Raw genomic sequence first — 22,720 nt, 5'->3', positions numbered from 1 at the left:
GAACCACTCAAGATTCAGTGCAAGCTTGTGAAGAGTGTAATCAAACAGGGGGATTTTGGTCAGATTTGATCGAGAAAGGGTAAGGCTGCGTTTGTTTCCTTGGAGTGATTGTTTGTCTAAGCTGTTGTTGTTTGTTGGTGGGCCTTTTATTGAAGCCAGGTGCTCTGCTTCGGGAACATGGCACTCGGGGGAGCGGCTACTGCTAAGTGGAAGTGAGTGTTGTGAGGAGACCTCTCTGGGCTGAGGAAGGAGCTAGCAGCTGCCAGCTCTGACTCTGCACCTGCAGGCTCCCTGCAGGCTTGTGAGCAGCAGCTTGTGAGCAGGGTGAGTAAACAGGGCATCTTCATGGGCATCGAGTGGGGGAATTTGAAGGGAAGGCAAGCTGAGTTGTTTCTTCAGCACCTGCACAGGACAAGAGAGGCAGACCTCAAAGGAGCTTTGCAGTGAACTGTAATGCCTGTGGCACACTTGTTTTCATGCCCGAGGATATAGAAACCTACATCTGTAGCCAAGTACAAGCTAATTGCCCAGCTAGAAGAGAAGGTATGGCAGCTTTGAAAGGGGGGATAAGAGGCTCTGGGCAAATACTGACTGGTGCAGGTTCTAGAGCAGAACATTAAACAGTTGGTCTGTGAGCATTTAGAAAAGAACACAGGGATCACTAAAAGCCAGCATGGCCTCTATGAGGAAAGGAAGGGAAAGGAAAGATGATATACCAGATTTACACACACACACACACACACACACACCCTGGATAGGGTTGTAAATTTAATAGATGATGGAAATCCCATAGATGCAAGGTGACTTTATTCCAGCAAGGTAGGGTAACTTGATTTTATTCGAAGTCCCTCATTATATTTTTTTAGCCAAAATGTGGACTAGAGGCTGCTACTGTTAGGTGGGCTTTATGGCTGGATGGTGCAGGTGTTGGACAGTTGACAGTCTGTAACCAATGGTGCTTAGTCGTTCTGGAGAGAAATGACTAGTAGGGTTCCAAAGAGTTCTCTCCTGGACCTGATGCTGTTCGAGATCTTTATAAATGACTTTTTGAGGGTGTGGAAGATGACATCAAGCTGGGAGGGTTAGCTAATATATCAGAAAACTGTTTCTGTATCAAGATGACCTTAACAGATTGGATAACTGGGGGGGGGGAACCGTCACGTCAATTTCAGTGGGGAAAATGTAATGTTCTAAATTTAGGCAGGAAAAATAAGAATGAGAGAAATATAGAATGAGAGAAAGTTGTTTGGTAAGTCATAAAGTATACTTAAGTCAATAATGGGATGCAGCAGCAACCAAAAAAAGTAAATGTAATACTAGGCTTCATTGAAAGAAGCATAGTGTCCAAATCAAGAGAAATAATACTACCACTTTGTTCTGCTTTGGCAAGACCTCCCACGGTACACTGGACCCATCTCTGACCACCACAGTTTAAGAATGGCAAGATGATAAGATGGAATGTGTCTAGAGTAGAGATGAGCATGAACCCGCCAAATGGCGGTTCATCTTGGTTCATGGGTCATCAAAATTCCTGAACCACGATTTTCTGAATCTTTGCTGAACACACCAGAAATTGGTTTGTCGAACTAATAAAACACCACACTGCACCTAGACACCGAAATCACTTTCCCTCTGCCCCCACTCCTTCCCATTGCCCACATTCTCTCCCTACCTTTTACTACTACTACCTCCTTTTCTGCTGCCATCACCTTGAAAAGCAACCTGGCTTGCTCCCACAGGCAAAAAAAGAGAGGCTTGACTGCCTCAGCTGAGCCTGCCTCTCAGCTGAGGCAGCCAGTTTCTTTTTCTTTTTTCTTTTATAGGCAGCCCTGCCAGCCCCTCATCAGCTGCCTCTGTGTGTGCACCTGCCTCTCAGCTGATAGGCAGGCACATGAGCAGAGATGGCAGACCCGGCTCCTGGAAGGGAAGCCAGGTCACTGTCTCCAAGGATGGTAGTGACAGTGGCAAGACAAGGCAGGGAGGCAACGGTGGCAGTGGAAAGGGGACAGAGGGAGGGCTGCGGGGGTGGGGTGGAGGCAACAAACCAGGAGATTCAGGAAATCACTTAAAACATTTGAGGTTCCGGTCAGTTTGGGTTCTCCAGTTCGGATGAACTCAACCCAAATCAACGAACTAGTGATTTTGATGAATTTACTTGGTTTGATGTTAAGTTCATGCCCGTCTCTAGTCTAGAAAAAGATTATCAAAGTGGTAAACGTTGTGGAAACCAGTCCCTAAGAATGGTGGAGTTCATTGGGGCTTTCTCTGTTTCTGCTCCCAGACTTTGAAAGTCCCTCCAGCAAGAGGCTAAACTGGTCCTGTCTTTACTGTTTTTCCACAAACAAAGACTTTCCTTTTCAGGCAAGCTTTCCCTAAGTGAATGGCTGCTAAGTGGGTTTTCTTAAATGCATTGTTGTATCTTACTGGATTGAATGTGTTTTGGTGTTACTTCTGTTTTTTGGTATTCTATTCATTGATCCTTTTGGTATTTTATACTCATTGTTGCTAACTTAAATACTGCCATTTAATTGTTATAAGCCACCTTGGGGCCTTTTTAAGGAGAAAGGCAGGTTAAAAATATTTTAAATAAATGAAATAATAAAATAAATACAAAACAAATTTGTTTACTGCAACCCCAAAGCAATGGATTCAAATTACAAGATCATAACAAAACTGTGGGGCACTTACTTGGTTTCAGATTCTGGACAATAGTTTTACTGAAAGAAGATGTCTTTAGATGGTCATATGTATCAAAATAAAGCAAGCTAGCCTTGCTTTGTAGTCTACCAAGTGGGGTCTTGGACCTGTGTACCAAGGTCCTAGTGAACAGTAATCAGTTGCTCTGGGTGGTAAAAAAGTTCATTTGAACCAAGCTGGTCTTCACCTTGGTGGCCTTGTGTGAAACAGTAACAGATCTAATTTCTTTTACATATGGTGGATTATAATCTGGGGTCCTTGCTGCACAGGGAACAAGGACGTATTTTAATGATCTGCCCTCAAAAGTTACTATAGGATTCTAGGACTCCATGAGAGGGATTCCGGCTGATCTGACTGACGCTCCTGCCGAGGCTCTGGTTGATGGCTGGCTTGCCGCCGCTACCAGGGCTGTTGACACGATCGCACCTAAACATCCTCTCTGTTGCAGAACTCATTCAGGACCCTGGTTTAACCAGCAGCTATGAGCTATGAAGCAAAGTAGGAGAAGGCTAGAGTGCAAGTGGAGACATAACCTGATGGATTATAATTGGAAAGCTCTCAGGATTGTGACTAACCTTTACCTTACCAGTGTAAGGGCTGCCAGTGGAGCTCACTTCGCTGTCCGGATAAGTGAAACTTCAAATCAGCAGGTGGAACTTTTCTGTATAGTCTGCAATCTATCCGGAATTGGTCTAAGTGATAGGCCTCCTACTAGTATTTCACCTGACCAATTTGCAACATTTTTAAAATCTAAAGTGGAGGCAATCTGCCGGGATCTTTCTCCTTTTTTGAACACAGTAGGTTGAACAGAGACAGCCAGCACTCCACCTTACCTGATGAGACTCAATCTCTTTCAGCCTGTGATGTCAGATATGGTGGACAAACCACTTGACCGCTGTCATGCCACCATCTCCTTCCTTGACCCTTGTCTGGCTTGGCTAATCAAAGCAGCCAGGCCTATAACAACTGAATGGGCCACTGCAATAATTAATGTGTCTCTCCAGGAAACACGCATTAGGCCCATTAGGAAGAAACCAGGTTTGGCAGTGGACAACATTGGCAATTACAGGCCCGTCGCCAATGTTTCTTTCCTCAACAAAGTGGTAGAGAGGGTGGTGGTTGACCAGCTCCAGGCCCTTCTGGATAAAACCAGCACCCTGGATCCATTTCAGTTGAGCTTCAGGCCACACCACGGTATGGAAATGGCATTGGTAACCCTATTTGATGACCTGCTGAGGGAGGCCGACAGGGTCAAAATGTCTGTGTTGGTCCTTCCTGATATCTCAGCTGCCTTTGATACCATTGGCCACGGTATCCTCCTGGGTAGGCTCTCCGAGCTGGGAATCGGTGTGGCACTTGCCTGGCTCCGATCCTTCTTGGAGGACTGTCCCCAGAGACTACAACTTGGGGAGAGTGTATCAGCTCCATGGAACCTTAGTTGTGGGGCCCCACAAGGCTCAATTATCTCCCCAATGCTGTTTAATGTCTATATAAGGCTGCTGGGTCAGGTCACAGGTATGCTGAAGACACCCAGCTCTACATCTCCTTTTCCCCAACAACAGTGGATGCTTTGTTATGGGTTTTTCAGGCTCTTTGGCCGTGTTCTAAAGGTTGTTCTTCCTGACGTTTTGCCAGTTTCTGTGGCCAGCATCTTCAGAGGACTGGAGTAGGAACTCTGTCCATGCTCCATTCCTACTCCAGTTCTCTGAAGATGCCAGCCACAGAGACAAGCGAAACATCCAGAAGAACAACCTTCAGAACACAGCCAAAGGGCCCGAAAAACCCACAACAACCATTACATCCCGGCCGTGAAAGCCTTCGCGAATACAACAGTGGATAACGTTTCGTCCCTTCAGCACTGTCTGGAGGCCATATTGAAATGGATGCAGGTGAATGGTCTGAGGCTGAACCCGGACAAGACGGACGTCCTGAGAGTGGGTGGCCCTGACATATTGGTGGTTTGGGAAACTCCATCTCTTTTGTGGGAGTGACTCTCACTACAAAGGGTGAGGTTCACAGCTTGGGGGTCCATCTGGATCCAGCGCTTGCCATGGAAATCCAGGTAGTGTCATTGGTCCACACAGCCTACTTCCATCTCTGGCGGATTGCCCAGCTGCATTCCTATCTTGATGTGGGGGCCCTCATCGCTCTGGTCCATGCGCTTGTAGTCTCGAGATTAGACTACTGTAATGCACTCTAAATGGGGCTACCTTTGAGATTGATGCAGAAGCTTCAAATGGTGCAGAATGCAGCGGCCAGACTTCTTGCTGGGGTGAGAAAACATCCACATATCTCCCCTATTCTGGCTGCTTTGCATTGGCTGCCCTTTGTTTCCATGTTGATTTCAAAGTACTAATGATGACATATAAAGCCCTAAACGGCTTAGGACCTCAATATCTAGTGGAATGCCTCCTCCCACCTAGATCAACCCAAATCACTCACTTTAGCCAGGATGGGCGGTTGAGGGGCCTAGTGCCGAGGGAGGCCCAAAGAGAAAGAACAAGAAAGTTAGCCTTCTCAGCAGTGGCCCCTCGCCTCAGGACCAATCTCCCTCCAAAAATTTATCTGGCTCCCTCGCTAAGTGTTTTTAAGAGCAAACTCAAGACCTAGCTCTTTAGGCAGGCCTTCCCTCCTGTCAATACCTAATTTATTTCGCCATCTTCAATTGTATTAATGTTGCTGTCTTATTTTATTTTATCATTATTTGTTGTTCGCCATCCAGAGTAGACTTCGGTCTAGATGGGCAAGGTATTAAATAAGTAAATAAGTAAATAAGTAAATAAGTAAATAAGTAAATAAGTAAATAATCAATCAATCAATCAATCAATCAATCAATCAATCAATCAATCAATTTGCATGTTTGTTCATGGTTGCATATTGCTTATAATTAAATGGAGTAACAGTTGCACAGTATGTCACCCTAAGCAGGATTTCTGTGGTGTTATTTTTCTGTCAATATTTGATCTTATTTTGAACCTTTTATTTCCTAATGGAGCCTCTTTTTCTCCCTTTTGTGATTAATGGATGAAACAAATAAGAAAACTAGCTATTCAAGGAGGGGGGTTGCTGGGACTTATACACAGTGATCTCTGAGAGCAGACATTGATGAGTTTGGGCTTCCTTCCTTCCTTCCTAGGTCTGGTTCCAGAACAGGCGGGCTAAATTCCGCAGGAATGAGAGAGCCATGCTGGCCAACAAGAATGCATCGCTCCTCAAGTCCTACTCTGGGGATGTGACTGCAGTGGAGCAGCCAATTGTACCTCGACCAGCTCCAAGGCCCACTGACTATCTCTCCTGGGGGGCAACCTCTCCTTACAGGTGACTATTAACAATGTCTCTCCCTTCTTCTACCAACTTTCTTCTCTTGTGCTAGGTGAATAATCTGGTGACATTTAAATAAAGACATGGCTCATCGGGATTCTCCTTTGCCCTTCTAGCTCCACATCTGTTAAAATGAAAACCATTCAGGACTGTTCTGATCTGATCTAATTGATCCTTTGTGGGCAACGCTGCAAATATATGTAGGTACAAACTTAATTTTGCACACTTGCCAAGGACCATAAATAATTTCCATAAAACAGCAGAATTCACTTCTAAATAAACTGTCAAACTGAATGAACTGAATAGTTTAAATGTCAAACTGCTGACACTAGTTGTCAAGTATATCTCTTCAGAGAAGATTAGTTCCATGAGTGGGGAATCTCTGGCAGAATTTATTCCAACTTCATTAAACTACAACTCCCAGGATTTGCGGAAGGAAGCCATGACTCACAAACTTTGAATGCTTTCACATAGAATGCCACTAGCATTATCAGAACAAAGGCATTGTGCAGCTGTTCCATCTTTCCCCCTTGATGGATCTCTTGTAATAAGAAAAAAGGTGGAAGAAACTAGGAAAGCATGGGAAGGTTACAAATGGAAGAAGATGCTGTCTGTGTTGGGAAGGGATTAATTTCTAGCAAACTGGTTCTGTTGAGGCTTTGTAGACTTTTCAGTCACTTCTAGAAAACCAAGCACGTAGAAAAGGCACGTGAAAAAAATGGAACTCTGGATGGAAAAGTCAGCAACACTATGTGCTTTTGCTTATAGCCAGAATGAAGCTCTGCTCTATTATGCATAACCTGATTAAAATGGCTATTTCTCATTGGAATAACACATTCTGGGCAAAGAGACTCTTGCTTGAGAAACTATTATGGTTTAACACAGGACGTCAAATTACAGCCTTCAGGTGTTGCTGGATGGCAGCTCCAAGCATTTTACACACCCCTGGTTATGCTGGTTAAGGCATAAGTGTACTCCAAAAATATCTGGAAGGTCACACTTTGCCACCCTTGCATTTCAAGCACATCGAGTCCAGTCCTTCACACATAACTTCCACCTACACCCATCGAGGATGGAAAGAATACTCACTAAACTTCTCATCTCTGTGAATTTAGGCAGTCTTGATAGAAATGGGTTCTCCAACAAGTAATTTTAAAGTTAAGAATATCAGATTATATTGCCAAACTATATTAGCACATCTCTTTATAACATGGGAGCTTGAGGATCACTGAAAGAATCTGTATGATTCAGTACAATACTGAATCAAAGGGATCCAATTTTAACAAAATACATCTGTGGACGTGACAAAGTGGGCCTTTGTCCTACTGTTTGTTCTGCTCTGGGGATGGGCTGGTTCACCTCTTTTCCCCTGTAACTACACAACACGAGTGCCAACATGAACCAACATGGTCCCAAAGCATTTCTGCCTATACAGTGGTGCCTCGCTTAACGAGCGCACCGTATAATGATGAAATCGCATAGCGATCCGTTTTTTCGGATCGCTAATGCGATCGCTGAACGTTTTTTTAATGGGGAAAAATTCGCTTTGCGAAGACCGGTAAGCGTTTCGCTTACCGATCTTCGCAAAATGAACCCCGACGATCAGCTGTTCGGCGGCCAAAATGGCCGCCGGAAGCCGGGAAATGGCCCAAAATGGCCGCGCGCAGCGTTTTCGCGCCCTCGTTAAGCGAGGCGAGGGCGCGAAAATGGCTGCCGGCCATCCTGAAGCTTCGCTGAACGGTGAGTATTTGGCCTATTTGGAACGCATTAAACGATGTTTAATGCGTTCCAATGGAAATCGCTGCCCCGTTCAGCGATGCTTCAGCATAGCGAAGGTTAATCCGGAACGGATTAACCTCGCTATGCGAGGCACCACTGTACCTTATACAGTCCTTGTTAGGGACTACTCTGTTTAGGTGCAGAATAGGATTGTCCCATTTTGGTTCATTTTCAGCACATGTGACCATAAAGAAATTGAAAATGTTAATGATTTTGTATACCTTGGTTCAATCATCAATCCAAATGGAGGCTGCAGCCAAGAAATCAGAAGAAGACTTGAGACTCTGAAGAGCAGCAATGGAGGAATTAGAAAAGATCATCAAGTGCAAGGGTGTGTCACTGGAGACCCAGGCCAAGATAATCCACATTCTTGTATTTTCAATCACTATGTAGAAGTGTGAAAGTAAGAGAGTGAAGAAAGGTGAGAGGGGAAAACTATTCTTTTGAAATATGATGGTGGAGAAGAGCTTTGTGGATATCCTGAAGTGCTACAAAGATGAGCAAGTGGGTTCTAGAACAAATGGACCTTGAACTATCTCTATTGGCAAAAATGACAAACTTTGAATGTACTATGAGAAGAGAGGATTCTCTGGAAAAGACAATTTTGCTAAGAAATGCTGAAGGCAGCAGGGGAAAAAAAAGGAAGACCAAGTAAGAGATACATTGATTTTATCAAGGAATTCACTGGCTTGAGTTTACAAGAGAGCAGGATAGTTGAGGATAGAACTTTCTGGCTATTACGTGTTAATAGGTTTGCCATGTGTCAAGGTGAAAGTTCATTGGTTCAGGAAAGTTCAGATTCTCCAGTTTGGATGAACCCAAACCAACCCAAATCAACAAACAAGCAATTTTTGACAAGCTTCCTGGTTCATTTTTATATTCGTGCCCATCTCTAACTGCTACACATTGAAAGATTATTAATTCCTTGTGGTGTGATGATGCATTAGAGTCCAAAATTAAATTCATTCGTCCGAATTTTGAGTTACAATTATCCTTTGTGATGTTATATTCCAATTACACTAATTTTTTTTACCAGAAATTAAATATCCTAGTGCAGTGCCACCAGGAAGTTAAATATGCACCAATTACTTAGTATAGTACTGTATGTCTTTAAAATAAACATTATTTTAATTTTTTCAAAAAAGGAAATTCTTTACCATCTTCACAGCTGAGAAGCTATTTCAGTTCCTGGTCCTTGTCTGTGAAAAACAAAAACAAAATAAAACAAATACTTAAATGCCCACCAGCCATGCTGTCTTGCTTTCACCTGAAATGTAGCCTGTCAGTTCAAAAGTTGGGACATTAAAAATCAATCAGAATCAACTCAGTGCTGTCATCACCAAATGAAGCTATTACAGTCAGGACAGTGAGTTCCCTATTAGTCAATTGTACAATACTAGTCAATTAGCGAATAGCTGAAGAATCAAGAAATTGGTTTTCAGTTTTAGTTCTGAAAAAAAAATGCTAACCTACATGCCATCTTTAATTTTAAATGCCTGTCTTTTATGGAAGAGGTTGTTGTGTACTGTCAAGTTAGAATCAACTTACAGTGACCCTAATAGGCCTTCCAAGGTAAGTGAAATATTTAAGGAGTAGCATTACTAGTTTGACACTCCCAGTGTGTCTCTGTGGCTGAGTAGAGATTTGAACCCAGGCCTCCTGAGTCTTTGTCTGTCACTCTGTCCACTGCTCTACACTGGGTATCTTGATGAAAGTACCCCCTCCAAAGTAGTTCAGCGTTACTTCACAACACCAGCACTTTCTTTGTATCTATTAGCTGCTTCTCCAGTTACTTCCACATTACAGTGGTGCCCCGCTTAATGATTACCCATATAACAACAAATCCGCTTCACGACGATGTTTTGTGATCGCTTTTGTTTGAATGGGGTTTTTTCGCTTAATGACGATTGGTTCCCTGCTTCGGGAACCAATTTTTCGCTTTACGAGGATTTTCCAACAGCTGATCATCGGGTTTCAGAATGGCTGCCGCTATGCAAAATGCCCCCCTGCTGTTTTTAGGACTGATTTTTCACTCTACAGGCATCAGAAAATGGCCGCCTTATGGAGGATCTTTGCTGGACGATTAGGTATTTCGCCCATTGGATCGCATTAACCAGTTTTTAATGCGTTTCAATGGGTTTTTTTATTTTATTTGATGACGATTTCGCTCTACAGTGATTTCACTGGAACAAATTAACGTCGTCAAGCGAGGCACCACTGTATAAGCAAAACCCAGGATTCAAGAGTAGTGGATGACTGATGTCATTCTTGTTCCCAGTCTTAATCATCATTGTTTTATTCTCTCACACCACTGGCAACCACCCTTATCTGCCACCCTCAAACATAATCCTTTGAACTTAAGAAAGTTCCTATATTTTAAAAGAATACCAAACAAGAAGGCAAATTGAAAGTTAGGCTTTTGCCAACAAACAAACAAAAAACCCTGCCTGGACGAGCAGTTGCCCCAGGAGACACACACAACAATTCTAAGACCATGTGACTACCGCGTTGCTATAAATTACTTTTATTAACTCCAAAGGAGTTATCTGAGATACATCGTTAGTGCAACCAGACTCTAAGGGAGAGTACTTGTTCCCATTCAAAGAAACAGATCTTAAACCATTGCAACAACAACAACAGCCCATTCGTAAGAAAATTTATGTTAAAATACAAAACAAAGCATTTAGCATGACTTGTGAGAAGACCAGAGGAAAAGAGGGCAATCAGTTCCATTAGACTGATACAAAATTGCCTATTTTCATTTCAACAATGCTTTCAGTATGCGAAAGATTTGACAAATCATTCTTTCCTTGCAACAGTCTTTTGATGTAGCTCCACAGTGTCTTTTATCTATGTCTCAGTTTCTTTAATTACAGGGACAGAGATCAAAAGTGTTAGGGATGATTTTAAGATTATGAAGAGTGGCCTCTGATTTAAAGTATAAAGTGAGTCAGAATAATGGTCTATGCAAGTCAGAAGCCCCTTAAAATATTCAATAAAAGGGTTAATACAGAACTCGTGAAGACAGAGAGTAGGCAAGTGCTGTCTTTTCCCTCTTAGCTGTCATGGAGGACTAGAGCTGAAGAGGAGAGTGTCCTCTATGTGCAGAGAATCTAGGCACAATCAAGAACTCCCCCCCCCCACGGGCTTTCACTTGTACGGAGAAGCCACACAGATGGAGACAGCTCTATTCTTCAGCTTAAACTTTTTTTAAACTTGCTTCATGCTAACATTAAAGCTATCCCTGACAAGCTAGATGAAAAGGCTCTTAATTTCAGCTGAGTAGTTTTGTCTGCTTTCTACACAGCCTAGTCTTTCAGTACACCTCAATAAACACAATTAAAATGCTATCAAAATTCTACCATGCTCTGTAGCTACAGCTAGAAGTGTTGGACATAATCACATGTGAATGCCACCTGACTGTCCCACTTCTACCATGATGTAAAGTTACCCCCAATATCATGGTGGATAATTCCTTAGATACAATATACTGCATGTGATGAACTCACTTGGCTTATTATTTCTCCCTCCTCTCATACTTTCTAAAATAGCTCCTCATCCCTCCTAAGATGTTTGGTTGAGAAGGTCCCTTGTGGATTCTAAGAGAAGACTCTACAAAGGTAACTTTCTGGGACGTTGTCCTTAGAGGAGAAGCAACATAGCTGTGTGGCTGTACCACACAAGGCTGGAGGATTAAGGTTGTCCTGCTCAGTCCCCAGGGCACCTTTGCACAGAACCTTTGCCAGGGTGTGGATCAGATGATAGGATGTAAGAAAGAGCTGTGGAAGAGAGGGTTGGCTCTGCCTGTCTTTGGTCCATGAGTCTTGCTATACCATCTCCTTCCTTCAACTTCCACTAATTACCACAACATAATACAACAATATTTGCACCATTTAAAGCATTAGGAGATTTGGGGAAGTATCATAAACAGCCAGTTGCAGGACAGCAGCCCTCTGGCATTTGCTCAGGGCTGATAGATATTTCCAGTTCATATCCAACTCTGCATCTTGTACAGATACTCAACAGATATCAGCCCACAGAGAGTTTAAGAAATGTCTGCTCACTCTGGAAAGACAGGATGTCCCAGGAGAAAAGGAATCAGGCTGCTCTTTTGAGTACAGTACTTCTAGTTTAGCTCTATGTTTTGTTTTGTTTTACATTATTAAACTAAAACCACAGATTGTTGTCATATGAATGAACCTAAAGGAGCCTTAAAGGGATGTGGTGGCACTGTGGGCTAAACTGCAGAAGCCTGTGCTGCAGGGTCAGAAAACCAAGCAGTCGTAAGATCGAATCCACGCGACGGAGTGAGCGCCCATCGCTTGTCCCAGCTCCCGCCAACCTAGCGGTTCAAAAGCATTCAAATGCAAGTAGATAAATAGGTACCACTTCGGTGGGAAGGTAACGGCGTTCCGTGTCTAAGTTGCACTGGCCATGTGACCACGGAAGATTGTCTTCGGACAAAAACGCTGGCTCTGTGGCTTGGAAACGGGGATGAGCACCGCCCCCTAGAGTCGAACATGACTGGACAAAAATTGTCAAGGGGAACCTTTACCTTTACCTAAAGGAGCCTTACACTCTTGCATAACTCTTAAAGCTTTCATGCTTGATTGTTTCTTGACCCTGTCAGATCTGACTAACTCCTCATCAGCTACTTTGAGGGACACACAACATTCAACATTTATCACCTTGTCTTGTTGGCAATCTTGGCTAAATGTCCAGAGTTGTCTGAGAATAGTAGGAGGAATATTAATGGTTTGGGTTGAGATACTCCTCAGTTGGTTGTAGTGTCCTTCCTACATTAACAAATTTGACATAAGGACAAAAATACAAGACTTTTTGGATGGAAGGAAGTCCATTTAATACTTAGGAGCCTAGTGTTGTAGTTTTATAAATAGAAGTAAATACATCAGAGTGGGTCTTACTCCTTGATAAGCATTGAAGGACTGTAGTCTTAAGTGAAACAATAGCCAAAATCCTGTTGCTTAGTGTAGTAAATCAAACTAAAGTATACCTGTGAGTCAATTCCTCTGTAAGTTTCAGTGATTCAAATGGGTCTACTCTAATTGCAATTTACTTTGATAAGAAACAAGGTGTTGGCCAATGGAAATTAAGCTACTGTGTTGGATAGAGACCTGTGTTCAGATTCTAGTTCAGCCACCTGAGCTTCCCTTATCTGTACACTGGGAACAGAGCTGGCTTCCTGGTGATGAGCAAGATGAATAGTTAATAATGTTTGCATGCTTGGCCAACCTGGAGTTTCCTTAGGTTTTTATTTAGTGACTCGGTGAAACAAATGTAATCTTTTTTGTTATTTGCATATTAACATGTATGCTGCATGTTCTTTGCATATATTTTTATTTTTAAAACTTTGTTTTCAAAGATCATGCTATCCATTAAGTAAATCATTGTGAAGAGATTAAATACTAATGTCCAAGAGCAATTGTCCATATAATTCCTCTTTCTTTGGACTTCTCATGAGGACTTAGTTTGAACTCAGCCTCACTGGAGTTTCACATTCAACCTGTTTCTAAGAACATCCAGCAGTAAGATAATGGCATGAGATACCAGTGATATTGATCCGAACTCTGTGTAGTTTGCCTCATTCTCACTATTGAGTGACCACAATTATCCCCACACATCTGGGATGGTAAGAAAATTCTTCCAGACCAGGCATTCATGAAACCAGTAAACACAAGAGGATTTCCCTGTTGTCAACAAAATGCAAAGAAGATAAAATCAACTGTAGAAATAATTACGCATATCAAGTTAGGCAGTGAAAAAAAAAGGGGGGGGAAACAGTTCCCTTAATTTTACATTCTTCTTATTCTTCTAGGAGGTTGTCTAGAAAAAACAATATAGAGGTTTGCTGTAAGAAGAAATATCTGTCAATGTGTCTTAAACAGTGGCAATGGTTTAACCATGTACCCCACCCAATAAATACATATTTAAATTAGGTGCCTTCTGTTTATGGGGCAGTCTTCCTCCTACTGTCTCTAGCAATAACACCAGAAGGCCCTTACAGTGGTTAGTTTCCTCCACTGTCATTATATCTAGGAAGAGATGACTTAAACTTGCAATGTTTATTTAAGGAATCAAGTAGGTGGAGTATGTTCCTTCAGTGCTCCCAAATCCTAGCTTCAACTGTGCATCCCATACTGACCTACATCCACCCACATCCCAAAAGAGGAAAGACAATAAGCTGATTTTCTAAAATATGTTCCACCTCAAAACTTGGGAGATGCTACAGAAGATTTGTCTGTCCTATAGGCAAGAAAATCTAGCACTTCAGGGTCTTTTTGACTTTTTTAAAAAAATAACTAGAACTATAAGTATCTCATGACTGGAGCAGTGGTGGTGTATTCAACCTGAAATGTTGGACTGAGGTCCCCCCCCCCCACATGCTAAGACCACATTCTTCACAGAGAAGAACTGAGAATTCCACAGTGTGTGACATAGAAGTGAATGGACAGAAGGAAAGAATGTCTTAAAGCAATGTGTTCTGATTCCAACAGGACACTGACAGCTCTTTCGTATATCAATCCACTGCTTGTTTCCCACCAGGCTTTCTGTTTTTCAGCCATTTGAGTTAGAAAGAGTGGAAGAAGGAACCACTCCTTGGGGGAAGTCAGGAAATAACCTAAAAATCTATCAGTAAATTGAGATCTACCTTCTGTTGACCCTTGTGTGCCACAACTCCAGGCTAGGAGTGTGGAAATGCCCCCTTCAGACCCTGGAAATATTATCAAGGATGATTGCCATAATTATTAATAATAATAAAGTTACACAGTCTGGCTGTACTACTGGGAGGTAAAGTGGGAAATTATACTCCCAATGTATGGCTCTGCAGCCAAGTACCCAATACATTGTGCTATCCAGACATCATATAACTGGCATACAGAGGTGCAAATGTGTATTACTGGTGCATGTTCTTTGACTATTTATTTATTTAACTTATATGCCGCCCACTCTACCCAAAGGTCTCTGGGCGGCTTACAACAATTAAAATTCAATTAAAATACAATAAAAGATAAAATGATTAAAATACAATTAAAGTTGCCATCAGGACCCACAGTTGATGTTATTTCAATTAAAAGCCTTCTGGAACAGGAAGGTTTTGACCTGGCGCTGAAATGTCATCAGCGTCGGCACCAAACGAATTTCAGTTGGGAGGGCATTCCATAGTCTAGGGGCAGCTGCTGAAAAGGCCCTTTGTCTACAAGCCATCCCTCTTACCTCCTTGAGGGATGGCTCTTTCAAAAGGGCCCCCTATCAAGAGTACTTTGCTCTACTATAGAACCACCAATTTCCAGGGGTCAAAGGACATTCTCCCTTCAGAACATGGGGGCCACTGCTCAGGGTAGCACTATCACATTGCAAAATCCAGTGTTATATGAAGAAGAAAAAATAACTTTTCTATTTTAAAAACTGCATTTTCCTTCAGAAAAATGTTGCACTTCTCACATGCCTCATTTCAAATACATTCACATTTCTGGCAGGCTTCCAGAAGCACAAAACGTCTTGTAAACAAGGTGCACATATACTGTCTATGACTTGTTTTAAAGGGGAAATTGTGCTTTTTTGCAGCCTTTTTTGTTATTGTGTTACCTAATTTTGATGGCATGTTTGTTGTAAGTGGTGGTGAAACCAGATAGTGCTGGGGGTGGTGTGGTGAAAAAGAGGCTGGGGGCACCTCATCTGGTGCCCTGCCGTATTTTTGTGCTCCCAGCATCCTTTGTCCTGTGTTTCCTGTGCTTCAAGAAATTAGTACTTTAAAAAGCAAAAGAGCAGGCTACCCTAATGTTTTGTTATATGATTGAAAACCATAATCTACTAGAAAAAGAATGTGTTCTGACTCCACATTTCTTTTTTCTCTTTCTCTCTCTTTCAGCAGTGCCATGGCTTCTTATTCTGCTTCTTGTACCAATGCCAGCCCTGCTCAGGGCATGAATATGGCCAATAGCATTGCAAATCTGAGACTGAAGGCAAAGGAATACAGTTTACAGAGGAACCAGGTGCCAACAGTAAACTAAAGACAGCCATGAACAAGATCAACCTCCTCCACAAGAGAAAAACGAGATGCCAAGAGGCAGCTCTCTTGCTTTGCAATGTGTTCAGACCAAATTAGAACTCAAAATGGGAAATAAAAGCAGGATCCAAATTAATGGGAAATTGCTTCCAAACTGACTCTGCTCTCCTTCACAAAATACTGCCTTTTAAAGTGCCAGCAGATCTGCTTTAGCTGAATATATCATGAGCTTCTTCAGGGAAGGATACAATGCTCTTGTTCCTCCACGGAATGACTGCAGACCAAATTATATTAATTGTGTACTTGAATCTCTTGGTTTTCCTGATGTATGATTTCCATCTCTGTTGGCCACCTCTTCCTTTTATTAACAGACCTTCTAAAGAAGGATTTCTGAAGTAAAAGATGAACACATTTTACATTGCTTCCATTATTCCAAAGCACAAATGGACTGTATCTGAAGTTGTGACCAGTATATAGCTGGGTGCTTCAGTATCCAAGCTTTTAAGTCTATTGCCCAGAGTCGTACTGCTCTCAGCTGGTGAAGCCAGTTGTAAAATGTGTGTACACTAACTGTTTTTCTGCCCCAGACTCCTTGGTATTGTTACATCAGCAACAGCAGAAGAAGAAACAAACAAAGATGAAAATAGTATTTTGAACCAGTTTCTGCGGACATAGAAATACACAAACTTTCCAGTCACAGCTAATTATTCCTCATGATGAAAATGTACACTTGATACTCAATAACCTGTGTGTACTTAAAACATCTTGGAAAATCTGAAGAAGAGCAGAATCCAGATCTGCAGGTACAAGTAGTGCAAATTGATGGCTTTGGAAAAAGTTGGAGACCTAATCCAGCAGACAATGTAGGCACATTTAACTCCATTGATTTCAGTGGGATTAGGTGTATCTAACTCTATGGTGGATGTGGTCCCATTTAACTTTCTTGCTACTCCTTCTGTTTTATGCCACATTTGATGATGTCCAGAATCATTTGATTTATATATACTGTATATATTTATATATATAAGATATACATGCAAGCTTTGTGAGTTTTCTTTTTTTTAATTAAATGAAATAAAATCAACGGAGAGCATCCATGTTGTAAGTGGTATTGCAGAGCTTCTAAACAGACTGTGGTGGTGGTGGAGGAGGATCTATGTGGTGTATTCCATGATAGGTACCCCTTCCTTCAGTAGCATTGTTGGGTACTCCATTAAAAAAACACTTTTCCTCAGGTGACACATCCCAAGAGTTCACTCACCTGAATTCAAAGAACACCCAAGAACAGAGGGTTCACATTCTCCACCCTCACCCAACCAGTTCAGGCAAAAAGCAGAGATGGTCTTTTGAAAAGGAATGGATCTGCTGCACTTCTGTCCCCTCCTTGCAAGGTCAAAACCCAGCAGAAAAGCACATCCTTTTTACACAAGATATCACATGTCTAGTTCTCAGTATTTCCTTAGGAAAGAAGGGCCTTCTACTGTAAGCGCGGGAAAACTAAGACACTGCCTCCTGAGGGCAGCCTGGCTTTACACTGCAGCTGCTGCCACTCTTTTTTCCAAAGGTACAGGTAAAGTTAGGTGAAGGGCTTTGCCCTGTTGCACTTGACCTTTCCCAGTCCTTCTGTCCTTGATGCCAGGAGTTCAGCCCACACTAGATCAAGATTTGAATGGCCCTTTTGCGGTTCTAGGCCCAATAGCTGGTTGACTCACCCTATTCCGCATAGAACTCCTTAACATCTTCACAAGGTGTCATCTTGTTCTTTGGAAAGTCTTTCCTCCACCAGCCCCCAACTCCCCCACCTCCACCACGTCCTTTACTTCCTGCTACAGGCTTCACCCATCTTTTCCAAGGGGCCTTTTGACATACAGGTATCTCCAAGTTTTAGCTATCAGGTCCTAGGGCCAGCTGAGTTTCTCCTCCTTATAGCCCTTCATGCATTTCAATTCTTCCTCTGCGAAACCAGAATGACCACAATATATTCTTTGGAGTCTTTTAGTTCAAGGCTTCTGATAGGAGATACCATGTCATGGGATAGAGAAGGTATTGTAGACAGAGTGAGGCGCCATCTTAGCTGGTGTGTGCCTTCACCTGAGGCCTTGGCTATTCACCGGTGAAGGAACTATGTCTGGCACCTTCTAAACTAGTCTGTTGTCCTCGGGTGTAGTTAAGGACACTGTACCTTCACCGCTGTTGAAAAAGAAAATGCTGTTACAGTAATTCCATGTGGATGGATCTAGGACTGCCACACTATCCTTCAACAAAGGTTGCAAAATATTTTTCCCCAAGCTTGATTTTTTAGCAGAGTTCAATAATGGCAAAGCCAAAAGTTTATGGTTATTGTTATCATTGGTTTTTTCTATGTGATTTTATTCCTGCCCAAGAGTTCTGTGATGTTATTGTGCAACAGAGCTAATCCACATTCTACAAGGCAATTCTAAAACTGAGAGCAGGCCAAAGAAAAAATGATAACTTTGAAACTGGACTTTGGATCAACAGCAGATTTGGCACAGGTATAGCAACTAGTATGCTCCTGCTCTATGCCAAATTTGAAGTTTGGGCAAAGGATTTTGAAGTTACAATTTTTAAAAAGTAAAAGTGTTTTCCTTCATAAAGAAACAAGTGACTAAATGTCTCCAAATGTGAAATAAATCAAATAACTTGAAAAGACCAAACTTGCTTGTCTTGAAAGCAAATGGTTGGCTCCACATGCTTTTTAAATTATTACAGTGGTGCCTTGACTTAAGAACTTAATCCGTATTGGAACGGTGGCTGTAAGTCAAAACGTTTTTAAGTCAAAGCAGCATTTCCCATAGGAAAGCATTGAAAAGTGATTAATCCATTCCGGCTGTTTTTTGTCCTTATGTCAAGGCACGGTTCTTAAGTCAAAGCATTAGTTCCCATAGGAACTAATGCAAAGCCTCCTCACTAGGAGGAGAATATTTTTTATTTTTTCTTCTTTTGAGCTAAGATGAACTTAGGTCAAAAAAAGGGCAGGTAAGGGTTTTTTTTGTTCATAAGTCAAGACACCGTTCGTAACTCAAAGCAATATTCTGCATCCGGAGCTGTTCGTAACTCAAAACATTCGTATGTCAGGGCGTTCATAAGTCAAGGCACCACTGTATTTGGAAAGAATCCAGGTTACAGGGGCTGGAATAAAAGACCTCTCAAAAGGGTAGCACAGTGACTTTCTTATAAACAGCACGAGCAAGAGAGGTCCAAAGTTGTCATATTGTTGCATCTTTGTGGCCAGGAAAGCAGATGTTTATAGAGCAATGAAAGGTAACAGAAAGTCAAAATGTCTTGTGGCATGCAGTACTTTATGTAAAAAAAACAAAACCCCACAACTACTTTGTACCTAGCTCACTTTTTGAGCTACCTGTACATTCACCCTTCATTCCATTTGCCTCTGCTGTCAAATAAAGAAAGACGGAGAGAGCATAACTTCCACCAAATGTCCACAAAAAAGCTTACAAATATTTTCCCCTCCATCTTGCCTTCTTACACTTAAGAGCCAAGAGGCAAAGAACAAAACAAAACAACATCTATGTTAATTGACTCTGAGTACAAACCCTCAGAGTGTCTTCTGGGATGAGCATACCATATGCACACCATATAACAAAACTAATCATTATTATTCAAATAAGAATAGTGTCTTATTAATCAAACTTACATCCGTTGCCTCTAAAAACAGGAATCTTCTAGTTTCTACTAGAAGTCAATATCAAACTGCTAATTCTAGAACAAGGTGGACACAATTCTGGTGGGGAACAGGTGACCAAAATTTTGCCCCAGCATCCCACACAGAATGGACCAAACGTGCCAAACTTTTATAAAAAGCAAAACAGGAAATGGCTTCTAGTTTTGCTGGTTTTGTTGGGGGTGTAGTATGTTGTGACCCTCCAAGATGCTTCCCACAGCAGAAAACCCACTTTGCCTGCAATTTATTTTCTGGCTGATTGGCATGGGGGTGGGGAGTCTGTAGAAGGTTTGGAGGTGGCGTACAGCGGGAATACATTGCTCACAGACTGACTCACATCAAACGGTACATGCTGCAGGCACACTGTTTGTTCTGTTTGCTTTGGTGCCTCTGGGTCTGGAAGAAACAAGGAGAAGCAGATGCTTGGGGGAAAAAAGAGAAAAATGGGGTTGGAAAGCATGCCAAATGCCAAGCTTTGGCAGCTACTAGAAACTTCGGGGCGAGTGCAATGTAATCAAGCACAAGTCTCTGGCCTGTATAACTCTCTCCACCTCCTGGCTGATTTGGGGCCAACAAGAAAGCACAGAATGCTTATATAACACTGGAGATCAAGAAATACCATGTGGCCAGAGCATTGTTTCAACATGTTCTGAGGATGCTGAAATGGTGCAAGTTGTATATCTTGGCTGTAAACTTCAGCCCATTCTTTGCTTTGTCGAAGCAGCGCTCTCTGGAGTAGAACAAGGGAATGCTAAGCTGTAATGAAAGGAATCTTTAGCCCCCATGTCAGCTTTTACTGGAAGAAAACAAAGAGATTTCACTTTAATTTGCACAGCAGCACTCGGAGAAAGATCCATAGGGTAAGAATCTGTTATTTTTCAGCAGAAATTTTTCTGTGTCTAAACTGATGGCAATATACAAATAGTTAACGGATTTTATTTTAGGGTTGCCGCAGTCTGCGTCTGAAAAGCACATATTTTTTTATTCAATGTGATAATTCGGTGACTGTAATCCTATTGTGCAATTTACCTTACATGAGGCTGATGATGTCATCAACCACTGCAATTTTTGCAAATTATAAATTCTGACCACCACCCTGACAAAGGTTCAAGGGCTCATGTGAGGAAGCCAGCATTGGCAGTGGATTTGGGGGGAAGGGGGTCTTTTCTTCCCACAAATCACTGCCAGTATGGTTTTACTGGCAGTGGGAATGCTCAGCAGTTAAAGACTTATTTCCTTCACATTGTGTACAATCAGAATTCCTGAGGGTAATATTAGGAGTCCTCAGGGATGTCGCCAACGTAAAACTAAGATTGGAAACTGGTCAAATTAAAATCAAAGCCAGGATATGGATTGCAATTCTCATGTACTGGCTCAGACTGTCTTATATCCCTATTGGTCTTTAAGTCAAAATGGGTTCAGTTAGTTGAACAAAAAATAGCCTCTTTGGGTCTCTCTAGGCTGATTCTGTTAAACATGGGAATGGAATGGGCAAAGAAAATAATCAAGCAGCGTATTGAGGACATTGAGAGACAAAATGATTTAAGCAGTGCCCCAGAATTCCATCTTAGGGAGGACAGCTTATACAAACTCACAGCAACACCTTATTTTGCCCAGTTGGAGTAACCCAGGTATAGAAGGGTGTTTACTCTGGCCTGTCTTAACGCACTACTTTCAGCAGTGCAGGAGGGCAGAGCGCCTTTGCCCATGTGGAATGGAGCTGATAGAAGCAACTGAATATGTCCAGTTGTGGTGTACGTATTATAAGGACGGTCGTGAAGAACTTGTTTCCCCTTGACTGGCCAATTTCCCAGCTGTACAGGGCAACAGTGTATACATGTGCTGCTGCCTGAGTCCAATCCTAAGTTTACACATAGTGTTGCCAAATTCTTTACTGCTGCCATGGGCATTAGAAAAAGGATCCTAAAAGTGGATGGGCCTCCATAGTCAGAGCATGGTTTGCTAGACATTTTGGAATTGCACTGCCTCGTGGCGCAGTGGTTAAACCACTGTACTGCAGCTAAAATTATGCCCGCGGTTCAATCAGCCTTCTATCCTTCCGAGGTCAGTAAAATGAGTACCAAGCTCGCTGGGGTGGGGGCAATGTGTAGCCAGCATAATTAACTTGTAAACCGCCCAGAGAGTGCTTGAAGCACTATGGGGCGGTATATAAGCAGCAGGCTTTTGCTTTGCTTCAGGGGGGATGTATTGACACTGTTGTTGTTTACCTCAGAACCAACGATTGCTTTGCATTCAATCCCAATATTTTTTTATATTTCTGTATATTTGTATATTTTGGATGTTTATTTGTGGCTGGTCTTTTGACCATAATAAATTTTTATCTATCTTCACATCCTGCAGCCCCCAACAGCTACCTCATGAAGAAAGAAATCCCAAGAGATTCTCAGGACCTTCAGGAAGAGGGGACCAGAAACTTCTAATTAAAAAAAAAAAACACCACTACTGTTAATGATGTAATCAGCCTTACATAGCATAACATCTGGAAACAGGAGTTCAGGGGTTGTTACTGTGGTTGGGCAGAGGCTTAATTACATATTGCTCCCTATTCAGAAACATATACCTATTGATATTACACAAGGTCTTGCTCATTGTTTCCCCTATCCTGCATATTTGCAAAACATCTGCAAACTTCTATGGACACTTGTCCATAAAAGCCATTTTCAAAATTGAGATTTGAAAATCTTTCTGCTGTTGCCATGTCTAGTTTCAAGTTCTCAAGGCCAAATGCACATTAAACTGCACATGCAATATCTGCAACAGATTGTCTACATCCAGCATTCTACTGGTGGGTCTGTAGTCTAATTTTCTTCTTCAGCATATTGTTAGAGTGAAGATGTTTGGTTTGTCTGTTCTCTTATAAAGCGTTTCAGGCATTTACATCAAAGCATGAGGCTCCCTCTGCCCCATCACCGTCTCACCTGCCAAAATTGCATAGGGGTTCAACTCACACGTTCATGCAGGAATTTTCAACCATTTCAGATTCTTTCATCGGAGAGAAAGGTCTGAGTGTGAACTGCGATGGTTTGACAAGGTGGGGCTGCAACCTGTACATCTTTCAGCAAATCATCTCCTGAGATAAAATGGCCTCAAACTATGTTTGCAATGCTGGGGGTGGGGGTGGGGTGGATATTCCACAGGAAGGGAAAGTTGTGCATTTTATAATTCTCACATTC

General features: G+C 42.1%; 1 protein-coding gene across 2 annotated transcripts in view; it reads left to right on the top strand.

Moving 5' to 3' along the window:
- Window positions 1–16,919, top strand: part of PRRX1 (paired related homeobox 1) — a 72,206-nt gene extending 55,287 nt beyond the window's left edge. Inside the window, exons 3-5 of one of the 2 annotated variants that reach the window (XM_020814709.3) lie at window positions 5,834–6,015; window positions 11,349–11,417; window positions 15,689–16,919. In XM_020814709.3, coding sequence (XP_020670368.1) covers window positions 5,834–6,015; window positions 11,349–11,400 — 234 coding nt within the window. In that variant the 3' untranslated portion in view covers window positions 11,401–11,417; window positions 15,689–16,919. The remainder of the gene's footprint in view (window positions 1–5,833; window positions 6,016–11,348; window positions 11,418–15,688) is intronic. The other variant, XM_020814707.3, reaches the window with a different exon arrangement.
- Window positions 16,920–22,720: the final 5,801 nt, after the last annotated feature.

The sequence above is a fragment of the Pogona vitticeps genome, chromosome 4 (genome assembly GCF_051106095.1).
Source record: "Pogona vitticeps strain Pit_001003342236 chromosome 4, PviZW2.1, whole genome shotgun sequence".
NCBI classification, from domain to species: domain Eukaryota; kingdom Metazoa; phylum Chordata; class Lepidosauria; order Squamata; family Agamidae; genus Pogona; species Pogona vitticeps.
This window is presented reverse-complemented; position numbering and strand designations above follow the sequence as displayed.